The 17,156-nt window shown below is 50.7% G+C and overlaps 6 protein-coding genes across 6 annotated transcripts; 4 read left to right on the top strand and 2 right to left on the bottom strand.

Annotated features, from left to right (window-relative positions):
• Positions 1-336: 336 nt before the first annotated feature.
• On the bottom strand, positions 337-2,303 carry MRS44_008008 (uncharacterized protein; the record flags this gene model as incomplete). The annotated part of the gene is made up of 2 exons (XM_046272703.2): positions 337-536; positions 590-2,303. 2 exons carry the CDS (start codon positions 2,301-2,303, stop codon positions 337-339), a joined length of 1,914 nt encoding a protein of 637 aa, XP_046133972.2.
• A 409-nt stretch (positions 2,304-2,712) lies between these two features.
• Positions 2,713-6,312, bottom strand: MRS44_008007 (uncharacterized protein; the record flags this gene model as incomplete). The annotated part of the gene is made up of 6 exons (XM_065620734.1): positions 2,713-3,699; positions 3,953-4,827; positions 4,966-5,116; positions 5,479-5,657; positions 5,709-6,006; positions 6,085-6,312. The coding sequence occupies 6 exons, from the start codon at positions 6,310-6,312 to the stop codon at positions 2,713-2,715; spliced, it is 2,718 nt and encodes a 905-aa protein (XP_065476806.1).
• Positions 6,313-6,899: 587 nt separating this feature from the next.
• MRS44_008006 (uncharacterized protein) lies at positions 6,900-8,640 on the top strand (the record flags this gene model as incomplete). The annotated part of the gene is made up of 6 exons (XM_065620733.1): positions 6,900-7,044; positions 7,095-7,180; positions 7,243-7,387; positions 7,438-7,502; positions 7,561-8,512; positions 8,561-8,640. 6 exons carry the CDS (start codon positions 6,900-6,902, stop codon positions 8,638-8,640), a joined length of 1,473 nt encoding a protein of 490 aa, XP_065476805.1.
• Positions 8,641-9,346: 706 nt separating this feature from the next.
• On the top strand, positions 9,347-10,438 carry MRS44_008005 (uncharacterized protein; the record flags this gene model as incomplete). Its single annotated transcript, XM_046275929.2, has 1 exon — positions 9,347-10,438. One exon carries the CDS (start codon positions 9,347-9,349, stop codon positions 10,436-10,438), a length of 1,092 nt encoding a protein of 363 aa, XP_046133976.1.
• Positions 10,439-11,541: 1,103 nt separating this feature from the next.
• Positions 11,542-12,736, top strand: MRS44_008004 (uncharacterized protein; the record flags this gene model as incomplete). Its single annotated transcript, XM_065620732.1, has 3 exons — positions 11,542-11,876; positions 11,936-12,163; positions 12,526-12,736. The coding sequence occupies 3 exons, from the start codon at positions 11,542-11,544 to the stop codon at positions 12,734-12,736; spliced, it is 774 nt and encodes a 257-aa protein (XP_065476804.1).
• A 1,204-nt stretch (positions 12,737-13,940) lies between these two features.
• On the top strand, positions 13,941-17,075 carry MRS44_008003 (uncharacterized protein; the record flags this gene model as incomplete). Its single annotated transcript, XM_046275930.2, has 1 exon — positions 13,941-17,075. The coding sequence occupies one exon, from the start codon at positions 13,941-13,943 to the stop codon at positions 17,073-17,075; it is 3,135 nt and encodes a 1,044-aa protein (XP_046133978.2).
• Between the last annotated feature and the right edge of the window lie 81 nt (positions 17,076-17,156).

Below are 17,156 nucleotides of genomic sequence, written 5' to 3'. Positions count from 1 at the left end.
AAGCGTCGTCTGCTATCTTGTAAGCTTGTGTTGGCTACCTAGGTATGTTGAGTTATTAACATCTTAGAAGCCTATTGTATGTTAATTTTCACCTGACTGTTTGGCTACGACTAGGACTACCTATTCGTAGTAGACACTTATTAACGTCTCCTCCATTTTGACATAATAGTAACTTCAGAATGAGAAAAGAATATTCAAGGCAAAGCGGAGTTTTTGTTATCGGTCGTCTCATTCTAAAATAGGGGTATTCTGTGTACAGGCTTCAAGGACGTTGCGACCATGCAATCGTTCATACAAATCAAGGCAACACGTCTACGCGGCGCCATGCATCATTGCTCAACCGGCAATAGGGAAATTGCCGAAAAAGTCGGGAAGGGTGTACCACCTTAACTCGTCAAACTCGTTCTCAGAACCGTACTCCCGTGTGTTCAGAGTCAGGGCCCAGTCAATGGTTCCCCGACTCTCAACATAGGCACGGGCACCTGACAGTGATCCGTCACGGTTGCTGGAAACACGGCCACCAGTTCCCCAGACAGCTGCCATTGTTAGCAGAGCTCTTTGCGAAAGCTAGAAGAAGAATTTCACTTACCGTGTGAGCCAATAAACTTGGCAAGGGAGCTGGCACTTGCAGCCATGGCAAACGTTCCGGCGCACTCTTCCTTGACGGCGCCATCTCCTCCATGAGGCCCAGGGACCAGCTTAGCTGACTGAGGGTGAACAGGATCTTGGCCAGTGTTCTTGCTCTCCTGGACGATGCGGTCCTCTGTGTGCTTGCTCGCCGCCGTTTCGTAGAGCTTCACGTTAAGACCATCGAGAATGTTCTTTTCCAAAAAGTCAAGATAAGGCACACCAGTGATGTTGGTAACAACATAGCTCAGAAGCATGGGGCCATAGTTGGAATATGCCGAATAGTCTCCTGGAGTGAAATCAAGGGGCTTAGCAATCACATATTCGATCACATCGCGAAGGGTGGCAGCCTTGGCTCCCTTTGTTGGCAGAGACTGCGCAATCTCGCGAAACATGAAGCTGGGATCTCCTGACATGGATCGATCATATCCCGCAGTATGATCGAGGAGATGTTGGACGGTGATGTCGTTTGCCCGAGAGTCGGCCGGCTTGTAGCCAAGAAGATCGTAAACCGGCGCCGAAAAGTTGAGCATACCATGCGAAACAAGCCAGTCGATAGATGCATGCAAAAACATCTTGCTCACGCTGGCCAGAAGAAAGATGTCATCAGGTTCAACAATGGCCCGGTCATCCTCTGCCCAGGTATAGCTTCGCTCGGCGATAGTCTTCCCCTCGAGTGCAACAGCAAACTGAGCCTGGCGAACTCCATTCTTCTCCATGAAGCGTCGCATGATGCCATCCACTTCCTTCTCCGCGGCCTTGTTGTCTTCAAAGCCGGTTATCTCTCCTCGAACGTTCCAGTGACGAGGCTTGGGAGAGGTGCGCTCTGCAAAAACGACGGTGAAGCGTTCGCTGGAGCCAGATCCGCCACCTTGAATATCAATAGGGTAAAGCCCCTTGGCTCTCTCCGTCTCAATCTTCTCCTTGAGCTCGGCCTTGGTCAGATCGACAGCGTGCGACCATTTCCCAACGCTGGTGTCGACAAAGCTTGGTGTGATGATGTGGTCTTCAGAGAGGAACAGTCTAGATGGTCTCCAGAACCGCTTCGCCGTCTCAGCCTCGAATGTAGAGGCAAAGTTGATGGTGAAGCTAGGGGTGCTGTACTGAATTGTCGTTTGCTCGTTCCCGACATTCTCGTGGCCTAAGATACAATATCGACGTTCTTCAGAGGTCCCAAACATACGGAAGCCTTTTACTACCACATCAACGTTGCCTGTCGTGTTGGAGAAAGCCCAAGGATTCTCCAGCTCGCATGACTGAAACCAGTTTGCCACATTGATGTTTTCCATCACACCAGCAAACACAGCGTTCTCAGCAGGACCAGTGGCAGAGACTTGGGTCGATACATAGCCTCTGGACTTCCATGTTTGAAGCCAGGCGTTGTATGTCGCTTCGTCGGCATCATGGATAATTTCAAAGGAAGGACCTTCCTCTTGCACCCAAATAGCTGCATAGTTGGCATTATCCGGTAATCCGTATGAGCTCAGTGAGACGATGCGATAGCCATCTGCTTTCAACGCCTTGCTTTTCTCGGCATGCGTAGCACCATCCACGCTGTAGTATGTTTCGACATGTGACAAGGTGATGTTGGAGCGTCGTTGACTAGGGAGTGCTGAGGTGAAAGAGCATAACGAGAGGACTGACGTCAAAAGACGCCGCAACGAAAGTGAATGCATCGTGAAAGAGTGTAATAGCGAGTGACGACAATGTTGAGCTACGACGACAAAGAAGTGAGCTCGACTTATAAATGAAGCCATGCTCCATGGTTCGGGGATTCTAGAATAATATTAGAAGTTTCAAGATCCCTGCTGCAATATGGGATACGAACCATGCCGAGAGTCTAAGCTCGCTCGAACTAACCGCGAGGATACAATTCACCGATCCGATGCCCCATCACCGTCGCATTTGCTCCTAAAATTGGATCGCCTACTCCGGAGTCTCCAGTTGTGACATGATCATGTCGGTAGATGAGGCTCCCCTGAAAGGGCCGAGCAGGCATATGTAAGCGGACATTCCGCGTATGCTCTGGATGGCCTTTGAATTGTCTCATAAACGGAAAAACTATTTTCGTTTAAAACTTCCTGGTCATGTTGTCCCTTGCATGTCAAAACTGCCCAGGAAGCCGGAGAAAAGGTCGTGTTGCTCATCCGTGCATTCTGGTAACGATATGGTGGTCTCTAGCGGCCATTCATCCATAACCTGGCCGAGAGAAAATGAAAAATCCGGCTTGTTTGCGGTATAAGTCTCTGCAAGCCCTAGTCGTGATTGACACTGTCCAAGCTGTAGCGCGTGCCCTTGAGAGCCTAGGGTCTGTAGAGACGGAACCTGCAACATGTTGGTATCAAAACTAACACCAGAGGCTTCGAGAGTTCGAGATTCGCCCCCCTGGAGAGGCTGAGCAGAAGGAGCGGGTAGGCGCTGGAAATATTCACGAGTATCGCTCGTCTGGCTACGGTACTCGCCTTTGGAATTTGTGACCGCAGCTGAGGGGATGATGCCGTCTCTCGTGATGCTGACGACGCCAAATGATGGAATCATAATTCGGAGAGAACGATTGGGCGTACGACGGTTCCTTGTGCCGCTGAAGGCACCGTAGAGCCCTACCTTTTTTGCAGCATCTGCTTCAATACGAGCCAGGCTTGCCACAATTTCGGTTGTCTTTCCCAACACCATGTCACCGCTTGCTTGACCCAGCTCTAGCATGAGCTCGATTGTTTCCTGAACCATGGCGCGATCGCTAAGGCGCTTGTGAGCAAGATCATCATCGACATCATTGGTGTCATGCCATCGACGTAGGTGCGCAAGAAGCAGCGTGAGACAGGCTGTGAAAGCTGAAAAGTCGATGCTTGTACAACAAAAGGCAATTGAGTCCATGCAGCGGAATTGGATATAGCGGCTGAGAAGTTCGCGGCTGGCATTTACACATGTCGACTTGTAGTTCTGCGTGTTCTCACCGTCGAGGAGCATGTGAGGCAGTCGCAGGTAGATTAGCAGACTGAAATGAGTGATGTGAAACATAATGCGTAGGACATCTTCAAGGGCCTCGCCGTCACCCGTTGATTTGATGGGGAGCTGTCACCAGTCGGGAGGCATACAGCGCGTAGCCTTCTCCAGAGTCAAGTCTATGACTTGCAAATCAACAGAGGCTGTACTATCAGACTTGTTGCCTCTGCTAGCACCGATTCGACTCATGATGATACAGTGAATGCGCTCAAGATAGCCCATTGGACAATCGTCTAGGGCCAAATCTTCAGGATTTCCGAGACAATCGTCGGGCGTGCCAGGGGAGACCAAGCATGAGAGCCAGATACCGATCTTGACTAACAATTCGGTGCCACATGAAAGAAAGAGAGGCCATAGTTGTAGAGTCGAGGACTGGCAGATCAGCATCGCCTCCACGGTCTAGCCCTGTTAGTTGGGCTAAGCTTATGGCTCTCCTGAACACCAGCCAGGCACGGCGTAGGTTTCCGGCATTGATGTGGAAGACACCTTCTAATATGAGGCATTCGAGTCCTTCCAGAGACTCAAGAATCCCATCATTACTCATAACCAACCGGCAAGCTGTATCCAGAAAGCGTTGCATGGCTATAGTGAGTAGGCAGTTCAGATCCAGTTGAGCAGAATCGAGTGATGAGGGGTGTAGATTCTGGATCCCATGAGCTAGATAAAGGAGGGTACGAGCAATCAAAACAGGATGGCTTTTTGAATTGGGGAAAACGGAAAGGCGCGAAGCAGGAACCATTTCTCCTCGAAAGATATCTTCGTATGGTCGGCAAAGAAACTGTAGGAAGGGAGCCGTGTTTCCAGCAGCAATTATCAAGTCTGCGTCGTGTTGGGATGGTAAAGCGGTATAAAGCTCTCGAGATATGCTTTCATAGTTGCTGGAATCGGTTCCAATTGGATCAAGCACAGTTCGCCCGAGTCCATAGCCGCCGAAGCCAGCCTGGCTACTGTGTGAGTGGCTGTTGTTGTACCTAGCCCCTTTTGTCAGGGCTCTAGGAAACGTGGTGAAGATATCTCTGACATCCTCTTCTATAGATTGGAAAGAAGGCTTTGAGGTATCTGCATTGCAGCGGCCTATTCCTGGACTTGAGAAGCCCATTCCGGTGTCAACCAACCTCTGGAGGAGGGCTTCCACTCGTTCAAGCCTGTCTTCGAGGCCGTTGTTGTTGTTGTTGTTCTGGTGTACTCGCTCCGATCCTATGGCGAGGTGTTCCTGAAATTTGCCAGGGTCTTCCTCGTACTCTTGGGTCACACACGGTGTCTCCCGTTGCTGACAACCCACACATACTTCGCTCGTTGCAGAAGGAAAGTGACACCTAGTCTTTCTCCGCTTACCTGTGAAAGACTCTGTCAGCAGGAAAGCTATGGCGGATACGTTCACGTCATCCTGCATTCCCAGCAGCTGGTAGTGCCCTTTCGGATCTTCCTTCGCTTCGGCAATGGCTGGTGGTCCTTGATGGGCAGAGGTCTCCGGCCAGTCATGTTGCTATAGCGAGCGTATATGCAAGGTGATGAGGGCAAAATGGGTTGGAATTATGAAACAGCGTGAATTAAAGAGGGGTCTTCCACGTCATGTAGATGGAGAACACAAGATTATTCGGGGGAGACGCGACGGTGTGACGTGGGGTTCTCGAGGTCAACGCGCAGTCACGTGGAGGCCAGAGGATGTAACGAGACTAACACGGGGCCAGGTTTGGTGACTTTCAATAATTAATTTATCTCGGACAATGTTACAAATGGATAGAGCGTGGAATTGTAGATGAAACCCGTTTTTTTCAGTATCTATAGCGACTACGTGGTCGTGAATGGCCTCAATCTACCAACTGTTCAACGAGCTCCCTCTCCAACGGGGAGATTGATACCGTTAACATCCATGGAAGCCTCGCTCAAAAGCCAGACAATGACCCTAGCAACATCTTCAGGCTCCAGCATCTTTGTATTGACCCCCCACTTTTGAAGTTGCTGTTCCGTCTCCTCCTTGGACATGTGGCCGAAGAACTCCCTTGTCATGGGCGTGTAAGTGTTGCCTTAAGGGTCAGCTTCTGTCTTCAAACTGATGAGTCCGTTCAATGATTTACCTGGCGAAACCGTGTTGACTCGAATGCCAAAAGAGTGGATGTCTTTGGCCACACATGACGTGAAGTGGGCGCAGGCAGCCCTGGAGGCACCATGCGCGAAAGCACTTGGTCCACGTAACAATGAGGCAATGCTAGAAACATTGACAATAGCTGGGTGACTCCCCTTGGGAGCATCGACCATGGCTGCGACCTGCGCCCGAGTACAGTACATGATGCCCTGGAGGTTGACACCGAGAGCCCGGGCCCAGTCCTCGTTGGTCTCTGCCAGAATGGCCGGCTTCTTCTCACTAAAGGCTGGCTGCGAAAGACCCGCGACATTAGCGGCACCGTGCAGAGCTCAGGACTCTGCGATGATGCTGGCTACCTAATCGTCCACCTGCTTTGGGTCCGACACGTCGACCTTGTGAGTGTGGATCTTGGTGAGAGGGTTGATGCGCTCAGCATCTTCCTTGATCTGACCAAAGTTTCCGTCATTCCAGTCTGCGATCCAGATGGCGCCCGCTCCGTGCTGGGCGAGAAGGCGAACGGTCGCCGCTCCCATGCCCGAGGCGCCGCCAGTGACGCTGAAGACGCGCGAGCCCAAGCTGAACAGGGAGGCAGACATTGTGTGGCGTGGTGGTTTAAAAGCGAGATGTATAAGGGCGTCTTAGAAAGGCAAAAATATCCGGGAAACTGAAGAGATTCAAGATTGGTCGTGTTGTAATAGATGAGGATGATGGGCGTTCTGAGGATTGTGCAGTTGTCAGCCCAGGTATTTGTACCCGACTCGATACCTCGTATTGGCATACTGATTGACACTCCGATGGTAAATTGGAATCCTTCTATCTGCTGGTAACTGAATGGATGATCATAGAATTGCCGAACGGGCTCCTCCGTCTTCCTCCGTCCCTCTTCCGTTCCTCCGCCGGCGCTCCGCCGACTTGCCACCGATTGGGCAGAAGGCGAGTAAACGACAGCCGTTCCTTTGTATTTCTAGGGAAAATTTTGCATTGCTCTAGAGTTAGGTGTGGTTTGGGATAGGCAAGACTCTAGTTGGTGAAAGGGGGCACTGTTGTGACAGGGGCACCTGGGCTACGGAGTAATAGACCAGGCGTTCAGCAGATGCCTGTTTCCTGCGCGACTATCAAGACCTTTACAAGCCCTTTCTACTATAAAAACTATCAGACAAAACTTAAAGACTATTCTTCCACCATGGCTTCCTTTCAAGTCCCCGTCTTCGATACCTCCCGCTTCCCTCTCTCCGTCCGCGCCTTTATCGGCGGCGAGTTTGTGGACAGCACCGGCGATGAGAAACATAGCCTTATTTCTTCGGTCAATGACCAAGTCCTCACGAACGGTTCGAAAGACTTGAATTGGACAGTATGCAGCCAAGCTGACATCTATCAGAACTTCAGTGGTCAAACGCTCGAGACGTTGATCTCGCTGTCGAATGTTCTCGGAAAGGTCTCGCCCTTTGGCAGGCCATGAGTAATGTAAGTTACTATTACACATCATGAAACTATTTACGAGCTTTTCTCATGAACCCGAAATACAGGACGCCCGTCGTGATGCCCTCGTCAAGTACGGCAATCTCATTCGACAGAATGGAGAGCAGCTTCACTGGCTAGAGGCAGTGCTCACCGGAAAGGATGCTGGGTTTTGTGGCTTTGAGGTCAACGCCGCCGCCGACCTGTTCATCTGTAAGAAGCCTCCAAGCGACAGAAGCGTTCCATTTTGACAAATTCCTCAGACTATGGCAACATGATCGATAAGTTTGATAGCGAAGTCATGGCCGCGGATGAGGATTCCATCAGAGTATGTTACGATGTTTTGCTCCCCTATGACATTTCGTGGCATCTCTAATTCGCTGCAGTATACCCTCCGCCAACCATGGGGAATCTGCGCAGGCATTTGTCCCTTCAACGGAGTCATTGTCACTCTCGCAATGAAAGCAGCGCCTGCGCTCGCCTGTAGCAACTCCATTATTATCAAGACTAGCGAAACAAACCCCTTCTCGACCCTATTCATGACATCTCTTGCCATTGAAGCCGGCATTCCTCCTGGCGCCTTAAACTGCCTAGTCGACGGCGCAGAAGCCGGCAACGCCCTCTCCTCGCACATGGATATCCGCATGATCAGCTTCACGGGAAGCATCGGTGTGGGTAAGCTCATTCAAATTGCTGCGGCAAAGTCAAACCTTAAGAGCGTCACATTGGAGCTTGGGGGCAAGTCTCCCATTATTGTGTTTTCAGATGCCAATTTGGAGGTAGTACTGCTGGCTGCGACCTTGTTTCTCTTGATGAACGGCCAGGGATGCGCTCTTCCAACCAGGCTGTATGTCCATGAGTCTATCGCTGAAGAGTTCATTGGAAAGGTGAAGGACATGGTTGAAGGTCATGCGAAAACTCTAGGTGGTGATCCTACGGCGGCGAGCACGTACTCCTCGCCCCTGTACCATCACCGCCAAAAAGACGTCGTTCTTTCATACATCGAGTCTGGAAAAGTAGAAGCAAAACTCATTACCGGTGGAAATGCCGTTGGGGAACAAGGTTGTTACGTTGAGCCGACAATCTTTGTCGATCCAGCACCCGATGCTCGAGTTCTCAGGGAAGAAATCTTTGGACCCGTCCTTGTCGTTGTCAGGTTTTCCACTGATGATGAGGTTTTGAAACTGGCAAACGACACCGAGTACGGACTCGCGGCTTCGATCTGGACGGCTGACATGAAACGAGCATTGCGGTTTGCCAATAAGCTTGAGGCTGGCAGTGTCAGTGTGAACGGAGCTGGTGGTTACCACCCAAGTATTCCTATGGGTGGATGGAAGCGTGAGTCTAGGTTTTCTCTTGAGAGTTTTAATGCTGATTTTTTTCTAGAGAGCGGCCAAGGTCTTGAGAATGGCAAAGAAGCTATGCTTGACTGGACTCAGTTGAAGTCTGTTGCGTTGAGGGGATAATTCACCCTAGGCTTGCCTGGCCTGGGTTAAGGGGTGAAGAACAATCGACATAGTTTCTGGAACAAATTGTCACCTACTGTCAATCAAGATCGATCTGCGAGCCCCGATCTCCTCACGGGGTCATTCTTGATACGCGCAGGGTGACTCATGTGCCGTCTTTTCGCCTCTATTTATGGAAAAGCGGCTGCAGTTTTGGGGGTTGGATTGGGGGCCGGCGCTTGCGCCCCGAACCGCCCGCGACGCCCTCACAAGCGAGGCATGGGTTTATCTGACAGCACTGATTAGAATGCATGGAGCGTAGTGCAATGTTCAAGTCAGAGAAACGCGAGTTTCATAGATATCAAGGCTGTATAGAACATGACTTATCTTTACGAGAGGGAAATATCCTCACGGCATATGGAGATAACTAGTAACTCCTTGCAGCAGGCTTTGCCTGGTAAGGCGTGATGGACTCGTAGCCTGCATGTCTGGTCACAGAGACAGGGGTCGATAACTCGCAGGATTCAAGCCCCATGCAGCAAAAGAAGAAAAGATCGACGGGGTTGGGAAAATTGCTGGCACGTAAAAGGCAATCCGGCTGGTTGCTCAGCCAAGATAAGTTGCATGCACCGCTCACTCAAAACCCGTCGGGTTTCGAACCTGGCATATGTATCGCGTCGCCCATCGCAGCCGCACCTGAGGGTTTCTACCGCAAAGACAGACCAAAATGCCTCGCCCTACACTACATGCTGGCCGTTTAGGCCTCTTGTTTGTAGTTCTCATCATCCTTTGTTTTCACGTCACCCCCGCAACTGCGATCACCCGGTCGTTTGCACAATATGAGCACTTTTTCCCAGCCTGGGACTCCATCATCAAAGAGCAACTCAAATACGACTGCGTACCAGAGATAACCAACTACCGAAACCGATCTCTGACAAGACCCCAGACCGGATACCAGGTCATCGACTGCATCCTCAGGACAACGCCCGAGTTTCGCAAGGCTGAGCTCGCCGCCTCCACCGTCATTCTCGGTCTTGCTCCAGCGGTGCTGCAGCTTCTGAGCGCGTCTTATGTCGACACTGCTGTCTTGGCCTTTCGCCGCCCAGGACTTGCGCTGCTGCTTGCCATGTCCAGCTCCGGAGTTCGTCCTCTATCAGCAACGGAATATGAAGACTTTATCGCCAAGATGGGAACAGATCCTTTCCGAACAAATTTTGGAAACCCTCACTCATTCTGGGCACCTCGGGCTGTATCTGCAGTCGAGTACTTTATAGCCTGTGCCTCTGTAGCAAACAATGCCTACCTGGCCTACCAACTCAGTGTCTGGGCCGTCTGCACCTTTGCCCCAGCAAATGACTTTCTGCCTGCTATATGGACTGCTGCTTCGGTCGTTATCCACCTCGTTGGGTATCTCGTCGCGAGATTGCGCATCAAAGTGGAGGGAAAAGATGATATTAGCCTCCGCAGCAGCGAATGGAGGTGGCTCTGGAACGAACTCACACCCACGCCTTGGCAGAGCAGACTGGAAGTCAAGAGTGACACAAAGGAGACTGGATGGTTCTTGGTATTGATTTCACTGCTATATGTGGGAACGGCCCTGCAGGCATTCTACGGAACCATTATTCTATCAAGTTTGGTTTTCCTCAGCGTTAGGGACTCGGCTATTGTGGTACTCCGGTTACTGGCGAGTGCTCTCTTTGCTAGAGGAATCTTGATTTATGAGTTGGCGGGCTTTAGGACGGATAGAGAGGGACACGGTCCATCTGAGAAGTCGGAGTATACGATGGTAGAGATGCGAGCTCTAGCGCGTTCTGTGTAAAGGGATATAATCCACGAGTGCTTACTGGGCTTGATGAGCAAACCAATTATTAGGTAGACAAAGATTCGATAGAGTAGGAATAACATTTCAGATCTTGCTTATAGTATTCATGTCTTTTCAAGGGAAAGAAACGGCGAGTGTCATCACTAGCCCAGACGCTTTCACCATGTGGCCCGTGCAAGTGTCTCATGCACTTGTTTGATCTTGCATCTCTTAAATCACTGTTCTCTTATAATCTATGAAGCAAATCTCAGAGATGGCGCCAGTTTCTGCCAAGATTGTGAAGAATAGGTATCCGATAACTTCCAGACCAAGATAGCCATCTTGTCAAGCATTAGCACAACGCCTTGCCAAGGTGAATGGTAACCCACATTTGCTCCCCACTGTAAATATTTATATCAAGAAGTCACACTGGGAATGAAATCAGTGTCATGCAAGTCAGCGGGATTGTTTACTTATTTGTTGCTGGACAACTAGGAAAATGGAGGAAGTCGGGGATTGAGTGCTGTCGCCAGGATTGCTTCACAAGCTGGTTTTTCTCCAATCGTGATCAGTGGCCCCTGTGGCCTAATGGCTAAGGCGTCTGACTTCTACTGAGATCATCAGAAGATTGCGAGTTCGATCCTCGCCAGGGGTTAACTTTTTGCGCAATTCTCCACTGCGCTTTCTTTTTTACACTTTGACGTACCTAGACGTTGTAATACCATTCACAATCATGGCCTTTCTGAAAGCACAATTCGGAGGACGATATCAACAAGCACATGTTGGCAGCATTTAATAATGCCGTCCATGCAACGACGTGCGTTCCTCAAACCTTTTCTAATATAACCTCTCTCTCTGCATCCCCTCAAGAGTCATACTAACTCAACCAACCCTACCCAAGTTTGTTCAAATATAAACTTGGTCTCTGATCTCATTTGATTGCCAGACACCCAACACCTCACTACTGTCCTCTTTATTATTGCCTGCAATGATGACAAGAAGCCATCAGCCACAACAGCAAAATACACAGTCATTAATACATAACGGTATCAAAACCCAATACCGTACTACTGTCCTCTTCACACGGCAATCTAACCTGATCAACTCTAATCTTTGTAGCGATGAGCTCCTCTACCACCCGATATTTCTGGAACTCCCTGCCCCCCGAGATTCGTCTATTGATCCTACGATGCATTGCCCTCAACTTTGAAAGCAAAGAAACCGTCAGAGCGTCTTCCCTGGCCACTGTGTCCCGAGAGTGGCAATCCTTCTTCGAGGGGGAAACCTTTCGACGCATAGCTCTTGCTTCTCCAGACCTGCCCGTATTTTCTAAAGTAGTTCGAGGGAAAAATGCCATCAGGCTAGGCTACATAAGGAATCCGTACCTGCGCATTAGGCTTGCTGAATACACCAAGCGCATCTACGATAAGCCTGAGAGCGCAACAAACATCAAAGAGTAACTCACGTTTCATCTCCTAGACTTGCAAGCGGTGCTGCTGACACTTGGACAAATAGGAATAACCGTACCTTTACGTCCGACATGACAGTTCTGCTCAACTCGCTGTCGTCGTGGGAAGGGACTCGTGGAGGTCTCACGCTAGAGATCAACGCGCATTCGCCCAGCGACCAGATATTCCACCGCTCCGAGGGGGAAGTCCACGACGACTACCCAATACGATTTGAAGAGGACCTCAAGGACTTGCGATCTTTTTGGAATATCTCCGGGACAAAAGGGCAGCGCGTGTAACATCTATCGCCGTACCACGCAGTGTCAGGCGTGGTGCGGCCCGGCGACTCCGAGGGACACCGCTTGAGCTTCTCCCCCAAAGACAGAAAAGGGGCACAGGTTCGACAAATAACCTCCCACGTGTCCCGATAGTAAAGGGACTCGTTCTACGCCGATCATTCTTCAGGGGGATTGCCCCCGAGTCCATTGCCACACTCCTCCGCGAAAGCTTCGTGGCCTTGGAGTCGTTTTATTTGCACAAATGGATAGGGCAGACGGTGAAAAAAGAGCTTGAATTATTTGACGGTACGTCATGGCCGGGAGATTTTCTTTTCTGGTTGAGAAAAGAAGACAGCGGGAGACTAACATCTGAAGCCAGATCTACAAACTTGCCTGATGCCAACACTCCCCCTACCGTCAGGCGCTTCTCCTTCGACCAGAGCTCGAGGTGGGACTCGTGCAAGTACGCATCCGCCCCCAAGAAACTCGAGGGTCTAGCGCGGCTTATGGCAACATCATGCCATCGCTTTACCGAGTTCTCTCCTCCTTTGGTGTTCGATTGCTTCAAGTTCCTATGGCAACTTGCATGACAAGAAGAATAAAGAGTCGAAGCTGCAGCACCTCACCCTCAGGACACAGCATCTTCGTCCCCGCGGAAGACAGAATTTTGTGACAGATTTCCTGATCATTGCTGCTCTGGCAGCAATGAAGCTACCTCGGATCCGGATTCTAGAGATATGGAATTCCGGTCATAGATTTGGATATTTGTTCCGTTATGCCCAAGACAGCCACCGAGCCACAATCACCTGGCGCGTCATTGGAAGCCAGTTTGTTTTGATGCCCAAGGTAGTTGGGGCGTGGACCAGAGTTGCCTCGAGACGACCACTTGCTATCGAGTGGATCTCATTCACTGACGCAAACGGGACGAGTTTCAACCACATCTCCATCCATCGCCATTTAGCCCTTCGGAGGTTGGCTTTCGACCCAATCACTGAGGCGCAGATTGCAGCCGGTATGGCTCTATGAAGAAGCACTTGCCTGCATCGCTCTGTATCAGTCAGGTGAGAGCGACAGCGTGGCTATGGCATGTGGTGTAATGGAGCGATATCTAAGCCAGAATATCTGTTGAACCGAAATTCATATGGTTCACATTCTCATTTTTGTTTGTGAAAGCCCATCAGTAAGTGCATGCCAGTAGCCTTGCTTACCTTTGGAAAATTTGGGACGCTCAGATTGAGCGAAACGAGAACTTTTTTAATTTATGATAACTCTACATAAATCAAGACACCAGCATACACATATTAGAGTATCCTTCTCTAAACATAGTCAATAAAAGAAATAAAAATAAATAAGAGAGCTCTAAAGTATTATTGTTATTATAATATATTTTATATAATTTTATTATACTTATTGGAAATTATTTATTAAATCTTAGATGAGTTAGTTAATACTCTCTGCCGTTCTGGTGTCTCGTTTATTTCTTGACCAGCGTGCCTGTAGTCTTCAGACGGTGAAATTTCTTAGGCCAGATTCAGCCCAACTTAGGATCCAATATTTACAACCCTCCCGGCTCCATCTTGGCATCCAACAGGTGCCCAACCGCAATGCGGCGCTTAAGCCTGTGCTCCTACAGGCAGCCTTACTTGGTTGCATGAGGCTGTGCAGCCGAGAGCCTGAAATGACCCTCCTCCCCCAAAGATTGCTTATTTTCAACCACTCTATGTCAAACTGACTCGAATTTGTTGCCAGAATTTTCAGATTGCTTGTGGCGCCCGCTACACTCACTCGGCAAACATGCGCCTCCTCAACACACAAACCACCGTGGTCGAGTCATTCGACGATGACAAAATCCCTTCGTACGCCATCCTGTCCCACACCTGGGAGGCAGAGGAGGTTACTTTCCAGGACATGGAGCTTGGTAGGGCGACAAGTAAAAAGGGTTGGGCAAAGGTCAAGGACAGTTGCTCTATGGCCCGCAAGAATGGATTCGACTACGTCTGGCTGGACACTTGCTGCATCGACAAGACCAGCAGCGCCGAGTTGTCCGAGGCCATCAACTCTATGTATCACTGGTACCAGGAAGCCACAGTGTGTTATGCCTTTCTTGCAGATGTCTCCGATTTAGCTGGGCTCCCCAAAAGCAAGTGGTTCACTAGAGGGTGGACGTTGCAAGAGCTGATTGCCCCCTCGTCAATGATTTTCTTCAGCCAGACATGGGAAGAGCTAGGCACCAAAGCAACACTTGATCAAGTCATATCAGAACGCACTAAAATACCCAAAGCTATCCTTTCAGGGGACCAAGATCTAGAGGCCGCCAGTGTTGCCCAGAGAATGTCATGGGCAGCAGATCGAAGGACCACAAGGAGAGAAGACCTTGCCTATTGTCTGATGGGAATCTTCAGCATCAACATGCCACTGCTTTATGGGGAGGGAGAAAGGGCCTTTATCAGGCTCCAAGAAGAAATCATGAGAGTCTCAGACGACCACAGCCTCTTCGCATGGAAGTATCCAAACGGTCGTGGCGGGCTTCTCGCTGTTAGCCCAGCCGCGTTCAAAGACTCTGGCAACATCATTCCCTGGAATCCCTTCATGCCGTACAACAGTCCCTTCACCCTTACGAACAAGGGAGTCCACCTGGACCTTCCCTTCATTGGCTTGGGGGATAGGGGCACTGGCCTCGCTGTCCTCTCCTGCACCGAGGTTGGCGATCCGGACAAACTGGTTGCGATCTATCTGCGGGACTCATTTCTGACGATGGAACATTTTGAGCGATGCAAGAGCGAACAGTTCGACCTGATCAACCTGAAAAAGTTCAGACCTGCGCAATATCCTACTAGAAGCTTGTGCATTAGGTTGCGAGGTTGGAGTCAACGACCCAAAGCGGCTTCAGACGAGAAGGTCCAAGATGATCGATCGCGATTAGCTGGCAAACAGTTGACCGGTGGAAGGTTTAGCCAAGTCATGGGCACGGAGCATGAAGAACAAAGGCAACTCTCGCTCGCCATTGTTCAAGGCCGTGAAGCTGATGTGAAGCGGCTCCTGGCTCTCCCCAACGTCCAGTTAGATTTCAAAGATAATTGCGGGCGCACCCCATTGGCTCTCGCGGCAGAGGCTGGACAGGAGGGCATCGTTAGACTGCTTCTGGACCAACGCGACGTCGATATCAACTCGGGGAGACAACACGAGCGATCGCCGATTACCTATGCTGCAGAAAGAGGACATGAAGGGGTTGTGTGGCAGCTTCTAGCTCGGACAGACATCCACTCTAGTCCCAGTGACTTGCTGTCGGTAGCGGCAGGTAGCGGCCATGAGACTCTACTAAGCCAGCTCTTGGCTAGGAGGGATATCCGAGAGCATCTTACAACTAAAAATTATGCGACAATTTTCTCTGATGCCGCTCAGGATGGGCATGAATCCGTGGTTCGCCTATTACTCAGCTCAGGAAAGGTTCATCCGGATCAGGAGGACGATCTAGGCAACACCGCTCTTTGGTGGGCAGCGGCCAACGGGCACGAAGCTATCGTCAAGCTGCTACTCGAAACCAGCTGGGTTGATGCTAGCCGCAAGGGTAGCGACGGAGTGACTGCTCTCTGGCTTGCTGCCTCGAAAGGGTACGAAGAGATTGCCAGGTTACTACTCCAGCATGGCACCGATATAGAGGCGCCAGGGAGAGACGACCGCTCGCCTCTTTGCGTAGCTTCTTCCAAAGGGCACGCTTCTATCGTTAAAGATCTTCTTTTTCATGGGGCAGAAATAAATCCAAGGACTCGCTACGATCGTACGGCGCTTATGGAAGCGGCGATCAATGGCCACGACGCTACAGTGAGGTTGCTACTTGAGAGCGGCGCCGCTATCGATACGAAGGTCCGCATAGAAAGCAAGCCTCGCATCCATCGGTCGGCCCTAGACTATGCGTGCGAGGCCGGCCATGAGAGTGTTGTCAAGTTGCTCCTCGATCATGGTGCTCCTGTTTGCGTTCTGAAACATGCTACCCAGGGGGGGCATGCGGGCATCCTCAAGCTGCTGCTTGAGAAGAGGTCCCATAGTGCTTTGACAGACGCTGATATCTGTGCTCTTCTACACGATGCTGTCGAGAACGGGCAGTCTGATATTGTCAGGATTCTGTTGGAGGCAACAGAGGATACACAAGCGGTCATCCGACCGTTCCACCTTGTCGTCGCAGCCATCAATAGGGACCTAATCATGGCAAAGTTACTACTGGAAAACGACGCAAACGTAAACTCTGCGTGGAACGGAGGCCTGCTCTTTGGCTTTGCTGCTAAACAAGGTTGCGACGAGATTGTCAAGGCGATGCTGCCAGAACCATGCGAGCCAGACTGGAAGAATCATCTCGAAAAAAGGATCGAGAGCATTGGGCTGGGTTACAAAGTCGGCCGACACGAATCAGATATGCCGGAGCAGCAATCACAGTCGAGACGAGCCCACAACTACACCCTATGTCCACTGTGGTGTGCCACCGTCAACGGGCACGAGGAGATGGTTCAACTCCTGCTAGAGCACGGCGCCAACCCCGACAGCGTAGTAGATAGCTTCGATGGTGGTAGGAGTCGTAGGGCAGTGCTCTACGACGCTGCTCGGCTGAACCACGAAGGCATCGCGCGCCTGCTACTCTCAAGCGGCGCCTCCCCAAACCTCGGTGGCCGCGGCTTCTCTCCCCTGATCCAGGCTTCACTCCATGCCAACCACTCCAGCGTTACCGTGGCCCAGCTGCTCCTCGAGAGCGGCGCAGACGTTGAGGTCAAGTCCTACGATAATGAAACGCCCCTAATGTGTGCCGCCAAGTCGGGCAGTGTGGCCCTGGTCCAGCTTTTGTTGATGCATGGGGCTAATCACGAGACCCAGAACCGCAGGGGCGAAACTGCAATGTCTTACGCCTCTGGTCATGCTGTTGCAACTTTTATTTGGTGAAGTCATCTTGCTTTTTAATATCTACCTCTCCGAGTTGGCTCTGAGGATGATCACTGTCTTGATGACGGGTTTCGGTTGTTG

This window comes from Fusarium solani (genome assembly GCF_023522795.1).
Source record: "Fusarium solani strain SB1 chromosome Unknown bctg00000004, whole genome shotgun sequence".
Lineage (NCBI taxonomy): Eukaryota > Fungi > Ascomycota > Sordariomycetes > Hypocreales > Nectriaceae > Fusarium > Fusarium solani.
This window is presented reverse-complemented; position numbering and strand designations above follow the sequence as displayed.